This window comes from Cebus imitator, unplaced genomic scaffold (assembly GCF_001604975.1).
Source record: "Cebus imitator isolate Cc_AM_T3 unplaced genomic scaffold, Cebus_imitator-1.0 Scaffold258, whole genome shotgun sequence".
NCBI lineage: Eukaryota > Metazoa > Chordata > Mammalia > Primates > Cebidae > Cebus > Cebus imitator.
The window spans coordinates 2,902,296-2,914,467 of NW_016107573.1; the positions used below are offsets into that span (position 1 = coordinate 2,902,296).

At 54.8% G+C, this 12,172-nt stretch overlaps 1 protein-coding gene across 6 annotated transcripts in view; it reads left to right on the forward strand.

Annotated features, from left to right (window-relative positions):
- ZMAT5 (zinc finger matrin-type 5) overlaps positions 1–12,172 on the forward strand; it is a 34,867-nt gene that overhangs the window by 20,179 nt on the left and 2,516 nt on the right. For 5 of the 6 annotated variants that reach the window (XM_017499656.2, XM_017499654.2, XM_017499652.2 and 2 more), the window contains 3 exons: positions 4,452–4,514; positions 6,204–6,284; positions 8,517–8,628. In XM_017499656.2, coding sequence (XP_017355145.1) covers positions 4,452–4,514; positions 6,204–6,284; positions 8,517–8,628 — 256 coding nt within the window. The remainder of the gene's footprint in view (positions 1–4,451; positions 4,515–6,203; positions 6,285–8,516; positions 8,629–12,172) is intronic. The other variant, XM_037728224.1, reaches the window with a different exon arrangement.

Consider the following 12,172-nt stretch of genomic DNA (forward strand, 5'->3'; position numbering starts at 1 on the left):
AATTGCTTGAACCCAGGAGTTGGAGGTTGCAGTGAGCCAAGATCGCACCACTGTATTCCAGCCTGGGCAACAGAGCAAGACTCTGTCTCAAAAAATAAAAAATAAAAAAATTAGCTGGGCGTAGTGGCCCATGCCTGTGGTCTCAACTACTCAGGGGGCTGAGGTAGGAGATCTCTTGAGGCCAAGAGGTGGAGACTGCAGTGAGCTGAGATTGCACCACTGCACTCTAGCCTCAGCAACAGAGTGGGACCCTGTCTCAAAAAAATAAATGAAATAAAATCCAGAGCAGTGGGTTCCCTTGCCTTGGGTCCCCAGCTACTGGGGGCCGAGCTGGTACATGACCTCTTTCCACTTCCTCAGGAGGCTGCCTGAGGGCTTCTGTTCACCCTGAGCAACCGCAGGGACTTTGGGGATATACCCTGTGACTGAATTCGACTTCAGCTCTGCTCCCAGCTTCGCAGCCTAGAGCACATCCCTTAGCCCTCAGAGGAGCTGATGATCCATCTGCCATGGTCAAGTGCAGGGCACCAGTCTCCAGGTGTCAGTCACTAGCACTGTGGCCTTCATTTTGTCATGTTTAAAACAGCTACAGCAGCAGTCCCCACCTCCCAGGGCCATGACAGGGGCTCAGTAACCTCATGATGACTGCATGACATGTAATGGTTTACTAAGTAGGCACGGTGCCTGCGGGTCCTCAAAAGGATTGCCTCTGGCCCTCATCTTATGGGCTCATTCATTCAGTGTGTCCTCGGCTCCCAGGCAGCCTCTAAAGATTCAAAGGTAGATAAAATAGGGGCCCTCTCCTTAGCGAGCTTATGCCCAATTACGATGGTGTGTTCTGGGCAAAGCCTCTGTCTTGCCCAGGCCTCCATTTCCTGTCAGCCTTTCCCAGCTGCAGCCACACTGACCACTGTATATTCTGGGCATATGCTATCCCCTCTGCAGGCGTGCCCTTCCTGCTGTCCTCCCTGCCTCAGGCCAGGCCCCCCGCCCCTAACTCAGAACTCAAGTCAGGCAGTAAATCCTCAGGGACGTCCTTCCCGACCCCTAGGACAGGTCAGATCATTTGGCTACAAGCTGGATGTTTACCCTGCTTATATTCATGGGGATTAATGTGACTGTTAGACCAGAAGGAAGGACCAGCTCCGACTTGTTCTCCACTTAAATCCTCAGCCTGGCGTGGTGCCTGGCACACAGGACATGCCCAGTGAGTGTTTGGCAGGTGAATGTCTAAGTGAATGAGCAAAGAAATGTGGGGCACTAGGGGCAGCTGTTAATTCTGGGAGATGAAACAGGAAGGACCAATAGGGTCAAATCATGCAGGGCCTTGGATACCCATTGTAAGAGCACGGACTTCCACGTGCGGGGCCTGAGTGCACTTCAGAGTCACTGAGGAGCTTTAAACAATTCGGATGCCCTCCCTTCCGTTGAATTAAAGCAGAACCTGAGAGGGCTGGGGCTGGGTGTCCATGTACTTTAAAAACCGCATGGTGATTCTGATGTGTCGCTGGGGTCAGGAACCACTGAACAGACGCAGGCAGCCTGAAACTCTTCTCCCACACCAAGCCATCCGGCAGAGCCCCTTGCCTAGGACTCAGGCTCAGCCCTGCTGCCAGCCTCGGCTGTCCCAACCTCAGGGGAGTCCAGGGCAATGTCCACATGCCCTCCCCTAGCCCACCTCCTCAGGGAAGGGCAGGCAGTGGTGTCTGTAGCACCAGCTGGGTGCACTGAGTCTGACAAACCCAGTGCTGACAGATGAACCCCTCCCCACTCCACGGGTCCCCCCTGGCGTGAGTTCTCTGATAACCAACTCCTTATCCCACCAGACCACACACTTCCCAGCCACCAGCTGCCCTTGGCAAATCACTTCCCTATTTGAACCTTCATTTTCTCCTCTGCAAAATGGGGATGTTTGTGCTGTTCAGAGGGTTTGTGAGGAAAAAATGAACAACTGCCACCATTTGCTGTGTACCCACCCCAGTCTTGGCCACATACCTGGAGAACATGGTGCTAAGGCCACTGCTGGTCCCAGAGGCAAACCTTGTCACTTTCCTAGTGATTCTAATGTGCCACCAGGGTTGGGAACCATGGGCTGCCTCTGCAAAGCCCTCTGCACCCTCTGCATTCATTTTCTTATTACGTTTCCTTTTTTTTTTTTTTAATGAAGATGGGGTTTCACCATGTTGGTCAGGCTGGTTTTGAACTCCTGACCTCAGGTGATCTGCCCGCCTTGGCCTCCAAAGTGCTTGGATTATAGGCGTGAGCCACCACACCCGGCCTCTTTTTTTTTTTTTTTTGAGACAAGAGTGTTGCTCTGTCACCCAGGCTGGAGTACAGTGGTGCAGTCTCAGCTCACCACAACCTCTGCCTCCTGGGTTCAAGCAATTCTCCTGCCTTAGCCTCCTGAGTAGCTGGGACTACAGGCGCGTACCACCATGCCCAGCTAATTTCTTGTATTTTTAGTAGAGACAGGGTTTCACCATGTTAGCCAGGATGGTCTCGATCTCCTGACCTTGTGATCCGCCCACCTTAGCCTCCCAAAGTGTTGGGATTACAGGTGTGAGTCACCATGCCCAGCCCTATCTTATTACATTTTCAAAGCAGCCCTGCCAGGTGGGAATTATCCTCCCATTTGGCATATGGGGAAACTGAGACTTGGAGATTAAGCGGCTTTCACGTGGTCATGTGTTGCTAGGATCTGATCTCAGGTTTCGTGGACTCTGAAGCCTGTGGTCTTTCCTTGGCCTCTAGAAAAGATGGTGGATGAATGTCCAGCTCAGGCCTGGCCTCTCCCTCCCCTGGGGTAGATATAAGGCCCTCTAATCAGGGCACTGTCCTCAGGTATCTTACCCTGTTACAGATTTTGACTGATTGATAGCTTGCCTACCAAGAAGCAAATTTAAAACCAAAACTACATGAATAAAGTAAAGATAGGCTTGGCATGATGGCTCACGCCTGTAATCCCAGCACTTTGGGAGGCCAACGTGAAGGATCACTTGAGCCCAGGAGTTTGAGACCAGCCTGGGCAACATGGCGAAACCCCAACTCTACAAATATTTAAAAATTAGCCAGGCGTGGTGGCAGACGCCTATAGTCCCAGCTACTTGGGAGGCTGAGGGGGAAAGATCACCTGAGTCCAGGAAGGTCTAGGCTACAGGGAGCTGAGATCATGCCGCTGCACTCCAGCCTGGGTAATAGAGTGAGACCTTGTCTCAAAAAAAGAAAAGAAAGGAAAAATCAGAGGATACTAGGGTTAAGGTTAGTAGCACAGTGATTGCTGATGCTACAGAATGACTGTTGGAAGTCCTGTCCAGGCCGGTGGCTGGCCTGGCCCTGAGCACCCTGCAGCTGGTGGAAGGAGGGAAGACAGAAGCCAGGAATTGCAGTCTTACCTGTGGAGCAGTGCCTGGACCCTGGGATTGGCTGGTGGGCTTCCTGGGCACTAGGATTTATTTAAATTTTGTTTAGCACTTTATTTTGAAATAATTATAGATTCACAGGAAGTTGCAAAGATAATACTGAGAAATTCCATAGTGCCAGGATTTTTTAAAGTATTATACTGGCCCAATGCAGTGGTTCACACCTGTAATCCCAGCACTTTGGGAGGCTGAGGTGGGCAGATCATGGGGCAGGAGTTTGAAACCAGCCTGGCCAATGTAGTGAAACCCCATCTCTACTAAAAATGCAAAAAATTAGCCCAGCTACTTGGGAGGCTGAGGCAGGAGAATCTCTTGAACTTGGGAGGCGGAGGTTGCAGTGAGCCAAGATCATGCCATTGCACTCCAGCCCGGGTGACAATGTGAGATTTCATCTCAAAAAAAAAAAAAAGAAAAGAAAAAGTAATATACCTCCAGGCTGGGCCCCATGGCTCACACCTGTATTCTCAGCACTTTTGGAGGCCAAAATGGGAGGATTGTTTGAGCCCAGGAGTTTGAGACCAGCCTGGGCAACATAACGAGATACCACCTCTACAAAAAGATCAAAAAATTAGCCAGGCATGGTGGTGCACAGCTGTAGTGACACCTCCTTGGGAGGAGAAGGATCGCTTGAGCCCAGCAGGTAGTGGCTGCTGTGAGCCATAATTGCACCACCACTGCCCTCCAGCCTGGGTGACAGAGCGATTCCCTGTCTCTAAAAACCAAAAAATCCAAAGTCCCCAGACTCCCCAGGGGATTCCCTCATACAAAGTTGAGACCCTCAGGCCTGAAACCTGGTCCTTGCCTTAGGCTGATCCTGCATGGGGTGGGAGGGCTTGAGGTCACCTGAGGCTCGGATCTATCTGCCAGGACTCACACCTGTGGTCATCCCCTGCTTCCTTCCTCTGTGGATGGGGAACTCTTCTTTCCACACAGCTGTGCTGGGATAAAGAGTCTGTGCCCCTGTGGCTTCCACCTCCCGCCTCCCTTGTGGAGCCTGAGCCCTCTGAAGCCCTCCGCTCTCTTCTCTCGCAGATGCAGCTGCCATCTTGCTGGATGAGCAGAACAAGCGGCCCTGCCGGAAGTTTCTACTAACAGGTAAAGTGCTCTGCACAGCTCAGGTCCCTGCAGGGACCTGCAGTGTCCAATCTGGCCCACTTGGACCTCTGCAGAGTGTCTTTCCCGACCCGGGCCACCATCCCAAGCCCACGTTGCAGTGGCAGCTCCAGCTGACCGGCCAGTCAGGGCCTTTCCAGTTGTGTCTTAGGACTTCCTGAGACTGGTCCTCAGCTCTTCAGATCTAGAATTTGATTATTATCAGCTCACCTAGAACAAGCAAGCCCTGGGGGATTACAGGTGAATCCAGGAGACACTCATGGGTGGAACAGACTTGCTGATTAAGTTAGCCTGGGAGCCCCCGCCTCCTTCCCAACAGGCAGGACTTCAGAGAGGAACAAGGTTGGTGATCTGAGGAGGTTCAGGATCAGAACCAAGGATGCTAGGTGTGGATCTGACTGCTCAATACTCAGCTAATAGAGATACATATAGGTCAGAGAGATAAAGGGCCAAACATGGTGGCTCACTCTTGTAATCTCAGTACTTTGAGAGTTTGTGGTGGGATGAATACTTGAGGCCAGGAGTTTGAGACCAGCCTGGGTAACATAGCGACACCCCATCTCTACAAAAAAAATTTTTTTTTTATTTAGCTGGGCATGGTAGCACACACTGGAGTCCCAGCTACTCGGGAGGTTGAGGCAGGAAGATCACTTGAGCCCAGGAGTTCAAGGCTGCAGTGAGCTATGATTGCGCTACTGCACTCCTACCTGGGCAACAGAGTGAGGATGCTGTCCCTTTTAAAGAAAGAGAGAGAAAGGGATAAAAAACCTCAGTAGGTGAAGGAACCAAAAGACAGATAATAAAGGTAGGAAAAGTAAGATAAAGCCAGGAGAATAATTACTCTCCTCCATGCTTGCCCTTGAGGTCCTATGTATTCTCTAAGGGTTTGAGCTTCCTGGCAGCCAAGGCAAAGAGGAAAACTGTGATGATTCACATGGTTTGTTAAGGGAGCTTAACACTGGGGAGAAGTGCTGCAGCTGAACTAGGGAAACTGGGTGAAAGTCTAAGTTCCCCTAAGATGGGCACCAAGCCTGCAGATCAGGGGCTTCCCTACAGACTTTGCCTTGATGTGAGTATGTCAATGGTAGGTTACCCTGGCTCGAGACACCTCCAGCCTCCCAGAGTCTCGACACACAGTTTGGTCTTCTTGGTTGAGATAGGGGAAGCCACCCCAGATTTTGGTACCTTCTTGGCAAAGCTGCCACTGAAGGCTTTCTAAGGAGCAGTCCAGCTGCTCACATGAGCCAGGTAGGCAGGCAGAATACTAGGCTGGGCATAGCACGTGCTGTGGCTCGGAGTACAGAAAGGAAGCATGGCTCTTTCAGAAACCCACACGTAGTTCATTGAGGCAGAGGCTTGGAGGGCTGGTGACAAAGACAACCTCTGCAAAGGCTCTCGAGGCCCATTCACGACAGGCTTCAGTTGGAAGTGATCCCCAGCACGGCAGGCAGCTGGAGAAGCATCATGAGCATATGGCGTGATGGGTGAGAGGTTGCCCTGGCTGCTGAGTGGGCAGGGCCAGAGAAATTCCATTTTCTGTCCCGGATCAGGGTTGCTACTCTTTAGGCCCTGAAGTCCTGCCCCTAAGACTCTGGGACCCCTCATCAGGGTACCCCTCAGCCCACACTGGGAGCCCCTCCTGAGCAGCGAGTAACTGTCTTCCTGCCACAGGCCAGTGCGACTTTGGCTCCAACTGCAGATTTTCCCACATGTCAGAGCAAGACCTGCAGGAGCTGAGCATCCAGGTGGAGGGTATGTCTTGGGGTACCCTGGGCTAAGCGGGAGTGGGGTGCCCGGGCATGTGGGCTCTGAGACCAGGAAAGCTGGCCTGTGCCTTCCCATCTCCCCCCATTGGCAGCCAAGGCCCCGCAGGTTGACTGGGATCCCTGAGCCCCTGGTTTGGGCCAGGTGTCAGGAACAGCCTCTAAACCACCTCAGCATGAGTGGAGAAGGCAGGGATGTGTCCCCTGATAGTGGAGCCTGCATGGCTTCTAGCCCAGAGTCCTGAAGGTGTACCTTAGCCCCACCTGGACCCTGTGGCCAGCCCATCAGTCACTGGCGGATACACCCCATCCCTCCCTCAATCAGGCAGCATACCCAGTCCCCACTTGGCACCAGGCAGACCCCTTATGACAGTATGGGGACAAGGAGTTAAGGAAAGCATCTTCCCTGCCCTCTGGAGTCTCACAGCCTGGCGATCCAGGGAGGGGCAAGTTCAGCTTCCATGGAAACTGACATTTTGCCTTTGCAAAATTCACTCCTCCAGTTAGAGAGCAAGAAGTTCTGACTGAGATGGTCTTTATCAGTCTTCCTCCACAGCCTCTCATTGAACAGGTGGGAAAACTAAGGCCAGCATTCAGGCAGAAGGGCCTCACATGAGCCCCCCAGCAGGTTAGAGGCAGACTCCAGGTCTCTCAGTGCCCCCGACTCCCACTCGCCATGCTTCTCTGTCCAGGAAGCCTCAGGGTAGCCAGTGAGGGTCTGGGGCAGCTTGGCCTTTGCCCTGATCCCCTTGTGGGCCTCGCTCCCCTCTGACCAGTTAGACACTGCGGGCTCCGTGCCCTGCCCTGGGGAGCCAGTGGTGCTGTGGCTGCAGCCCTGGCACCAACACAGGGTTTCCAGGAGCTTTTCTTCCCAGGGTGGAAGCAAGGCCTTGTGGGACCAGCCACTAAGTCCTGCCAGCAGCGGCAGCTCCAGCTCTTCCCTGGCCATGGGCTCTCATGGGACGGCTGGCCTGTGGAGAGATGAGGACAGGGCAGTAGGCCTGGAGCTGGAGACAATGCCGAGTGGGGACAGGGATGGAGACGATGCTGAGTGGGGACCAGAGGGGCTGGGAACAGAGTCCTAGCTGGCAGCTTCAGTCCTGGCTCTGCCACATCCCCTGTAACCTTGGTTCATGGCCTAACCTCTTGGAGGCTGTGTCCTGCCCTGTCAAATGTGATGCCTCTAAGAATGAAGCAAGATGACACCTGTGCAGCCCAGGGCCCCGCCCTGAGTGGGCTCCAGAGACCAGGCCCCGGTCCCAAGTGGGTTCTGGAGACTAGGCCCCAGCCCCTAGTGGGCTCCAGAGACCAGGCCCCGGCCCTGAGTGAGCGCTGATCACGTGTATGATGATTTTCCTCTGGCCCAAGGTCCCATCCCAGATGACTGGCGACTCTGACCCCACCAAACGCTCACACCCAGCTTGTATGAATTCCATTCGTTGATTGGTTTTACTTCTTTGAGCAATAGGTTTTGTTGGCCATCTTATGAGAAGAAAAACCAGGGAAACTGAGGCTCATTATCCTGCCCAGGGTCAGAGACCTGGCAGGTGACAGAACTGATATTTGACTGCATTCAACTGCCCTTGCTGCCTCCCTGCACCCCAGATTCAGACCCCTCCTTAGGGCTAGCCTTTCTCTGTTTTGTTTGTTTGTTTGTTTTGTTTTTTGAGGCAGATTTTCACTCTTGTTACCCAGGCTGGAGTGCAATGATGAGATCTTGGCTCACTGCAGCCTCCACCTCCTGGGTTCAAGTGATTTTCCTGCCTCAGTCTCCCAAGTAGCTGGGATTACAGGCACCCATCACCATGCCTGGCTAATTTCTGTATTTTTAGTAGAGACAGGGTATGTCGGCAAGGCTGGCCTCAAACTCCTGGATTCAAGCAATCCCCTCAGCCTCACAAAGTGTTCGGATTATAGGCATGAGTCACCACGCCCAGCCAGGGCCAGGCTCTCTATATGCACTGTCCTGTTTCTAGCTCCCCAAGAGCTTGGGAAGCAGCCGGGGTTGTCTCCATTTGATGGGAAAACAGAGTAAGGCTGAGTGCTGGGCCCTTGTGCACAGGCAGCCTGGAGAAGTGGTCCAGGTGTGTCCTCCTGGAGGGTTGCTGCAACTTCCCAGGGCTTGCTCAGGGCCTACCAGTTCCTTCTGCATTGTGGGAGGGTGGGGTTCTGGCAGGCAGGAGTGTACCCTTCACTTGCCTTTGTCTCCCTGTCCCCACAGAGGAGAGGCGAGCCAGGGAGTGGCTGCTAGATGCTCCCGAGCTCCCCGAGGGCCATCTGGAGGACTGGCTGGAGAAGAGAGCCAAGCGGCTGAGCTCAGCTCCGAGTAGCAGGTACCTGTCCCCAGCGTCCCCTCCCTCTGTGCCCTCGGGGGCAAGACCCCAGCCCACCTGCCCCTTCCTGATGCTCAGGAATCTCCATGAACTGCCCCGGCCCAGCAGCTGAATAAAGATGCCCCCACAGAGCCCCTGAGGGGCCATGCTGGGGGCTCTTGGGGCCCCAGGCCCTGGCCAGAGGCTGAGGGGTGTTTGAAGAAGCCTCCCCCAAGGATTGGTCCCTGTGAGAGTCTGTGCTGGTTGGAGGTGAGGCAGGCAGCCCAGCTGATTTGGCTGTACGTCACCAAGTCCATTGGGCTGTGGTCACCAGCAGGGAAAACAGGCTCATGAGGGAGGGGTGTGACTTTCTCAATGGCACACAGCTAGAAAACCATAGAGCCGGAATTGCATAGGGTATGAAGACAAGGTCCTGATCCCACTGCCTTTTTAAGGAAGTGGGTGGGGGGGTGGCCCCAGCCCTCGGGATGCTTGGAAGTAGAAGAGACGCTTCTGGGTCGGGTTCTTGGGGTATGTGCTTTATGCTGTCCCTGGTCTTTCTCTTTGAGGGAAGGGACTCAAGTGATAATTCCCATTAGCAGAACAGGGCATGGGACAGACGCGGGGAGACGAAGGCTGCTTGGCATCACGGCCAAAACCAAAGCGCGGGCTCCTGGGCTCTTCCTTTAGGGATTAAAGGAGGCGAGGTGGGTGGGGAAAGGGGGTAAATCTGTGCCCAGGGGCAGCGTGCGACTTTAACACATTTCCCCAGCCCCGGCCGCCTTGCTTTCCCCATCTTGCAACGGAGCATCAGACCTGACTACTTCTGTGGTTTGGCTTTGCAGGACAGTGGCCTAGTAGGGGCTGAGGGGACCTGGCCAGTCTGTGGGGTGAGGCCTTCCCTCGGGGCTCTGCCAGGAGGTGAAGGCCAAGCTTCTTGCCTTCCCTGTGTCCCGTGAAAAGAGACTGTGAGAGTGTTTTGGGGTTTTTTTGTTTTGTTTTGTTTTTTGAGAGTCTTGCTCTGTCACCCAGGCTGGAGTGTAGTGGCGTGATCTCGGCTCACTGCACCCTCTGTCTCCTGGGTTCAAGCAATTCTCGCGCCTCAGCCTTCCAAGTAGCTGGGATTACAGGCACATACCACCATGCCCAGCTGGCTTTTGTATTTTTAGTAAACACAGGGTTTCGCTGTGTTGGCCAGGCTGGTCTCCAATTTCTGATCTCAAGTGATCCACCTGCCTCAGCCTCGCAAGGTGCTGGGATTATAGGCATGAGCCACCACACCCAGCCAGTAGAGGTGTTTTAAACTTAACTTTGTCTTTTACCTTTATTTTAAATCCGTGCCCAGTTTTTGTCTCCCCACCTTTAAAGTATATATGGGACAGCCATGACTCAAATGTTGGAGTGTGACGTCCTCTCCTCCTGGTCCTGTCTGAACGATCCCATCTACAGGGGTCCTATCCTGTCTTTGGGCATGTAGGTACCTCCCTTGGGACTGGCTGCTGTCCAGGGATCCAAGTCCTATTCCCTAGACTCCCTCAGCCTGTGTGCAAGAGGCTTGGGCTGGCTGGAGGCTGCCCAGAAAGTTCTGGTCCCTGCGCCACTACTTGAACAGGGCTCCCTATGGGTCCCATCCTTGCTCTGCCACCTGCTAACGGGCTAACACCAGCCACTCATCTCCCTGCCCTGATTCCATGGTGTACTCTGCTGGGAGCGAGTCACAGAGGCCCGGTTGTCTCTTGGGGCTGTGACAAGGTTTCATGGAGTCCCTGCAGCTGAACTGGAGTGAGTGCCAGTGGATGGGGTAGAGACGAGGTGCCCCAGAGTCCTTGGCTGGGTTCCAGACAGATGCATCCCCACGCTGACACAAGACGCTATGAATTTGAGACTTGGGGGACTAGGGGACAAGATGGGGAAACTGAGGCTGAATGACTGGCCCCCAGTCACAGGTTGAAGTGGCGACCACACGAGAATTGAGTTTGTTTGGTGCTTACACTGTGCCCAGTGCTTGAGGGCATTCAGGGAGACTGGCGACCCCATTCTGCAGCTGAGGAATTGTAACCTCACCAGCAGGTGGGGCCATCCATGTCCCCTCCCTGCTTTCCCACCTTCCGTCTGCTCCCTTAGGGGATCCTCCACACAGCAGCCTTGGCCCTGGTGCGTCCTCCACCCCTGGCTCCACAGCCCCATTTGCGGGGCTGTGGGCCGGTCACCCTCCCTGCTGCCTCCACAGCAGCCGTTGGGGTCAGCCGATGGGGTCACCTTCTCACCTCTTGCCTCTGGCCTGACTATTGGTCCCACTAGATGCTCGGCCGCTTCTTAGATGCGGCATCATTTGTGATGTCAGGGCACCTGGTGTGTGCTGTTTTCTTACCTGAAACTGCCTCCCACCTCTCCGCCTGGCAGAGTCAGGCTTGTCCTGGGAGCTCTAGCTGAGACATCATCCCTCCCAGCCCCCCTTCTCCCGCATGGCCTGGGCAGACTTGGGGGGCCCAGGACAGTTTGACTGCATGAATGAGCATTCAGGCTATCGGGCGCTCCCCAGGTGTTAATGTCGCCAGCCTCTTGTGGGGACTGGTCTGGAAGCCTGGGGGACCCCCTCTTCCTCTTAGGATTTCCTCCTCCAGGGCACAGGGCACAGCAGGCTGCCCACCACACCTGGGGCAACCCTGCAGGCTCCAACCCCCGCTGGCTGAGCAGAGCCTCCCCGGTGAACATAGGGGCCCTCCTTGTAAACGTAGGGAAGCGGAGGTTCCATGAAGCCCCAGCCTGGAGCTTGGGCTTATCCCCCTCCGCAGACTGACCCTGAGGATCTGCCAAGAGCAGCGGCGGCCTCAGACACACAGACGAATCCCCCGGCGAGGCCAGGCCTGGCCCCGCTGTCCATTGTTGGCTCTTCAGATTGCAGCTCTCTCCCTCTTAATCTCTCCTTTGCACCCCTGTCAGGGCTGGCGCTGCCATCCTGGCCCATCCTCCCTCCTCGCCTCTATTTCCTCTGATGAGGACCGTGGCTGGGGAAATGTCAGAGTGGCTCCCATCCTCACACATAGGACAAACAGGTCACCAGAGAAGCTACAAGCAGAGTGGTGCCAGACACGCACCTCAGTGTCCCCAAGGCTTCGACTCACGTGTCTGGTGCCCTGGCAATGTGCCAGTGTGTGTGATCAGGCGCGGGGTATGCACATCTACTGGCAGGGACCTCAGGGCAGGCAGGGACACGGTGCTGAGGCTTGGACCCAGGAGGTCCCAGCTTCCTGGGAATCTGCCCCATTTTCTAGAGGAAGGGCCTGAGGCTCACGGCAAGGGGCTCCCCAGGATCATACCCTCCCAGGGGGGATCCCCACTGTCCCTGTGGCCCTGCAGGGAGCCCAGGCTTGGCTGGCAGCTGGGGCACTCCCTTCCGGCAACTGCGGAGCATCCCCGCCTTCTCTGCGGCTGGCGGAGTTTATGAAATCTCCCCAGTGCCATAAATCATGTCAAGAGCTGCCTTCTGTGCTTTCTAGCAGGCAGCGAGCCACGAAGCAGGGGATGTCCCTGTCCTCTCACACCTGGGGGTCCTGGAGACTGC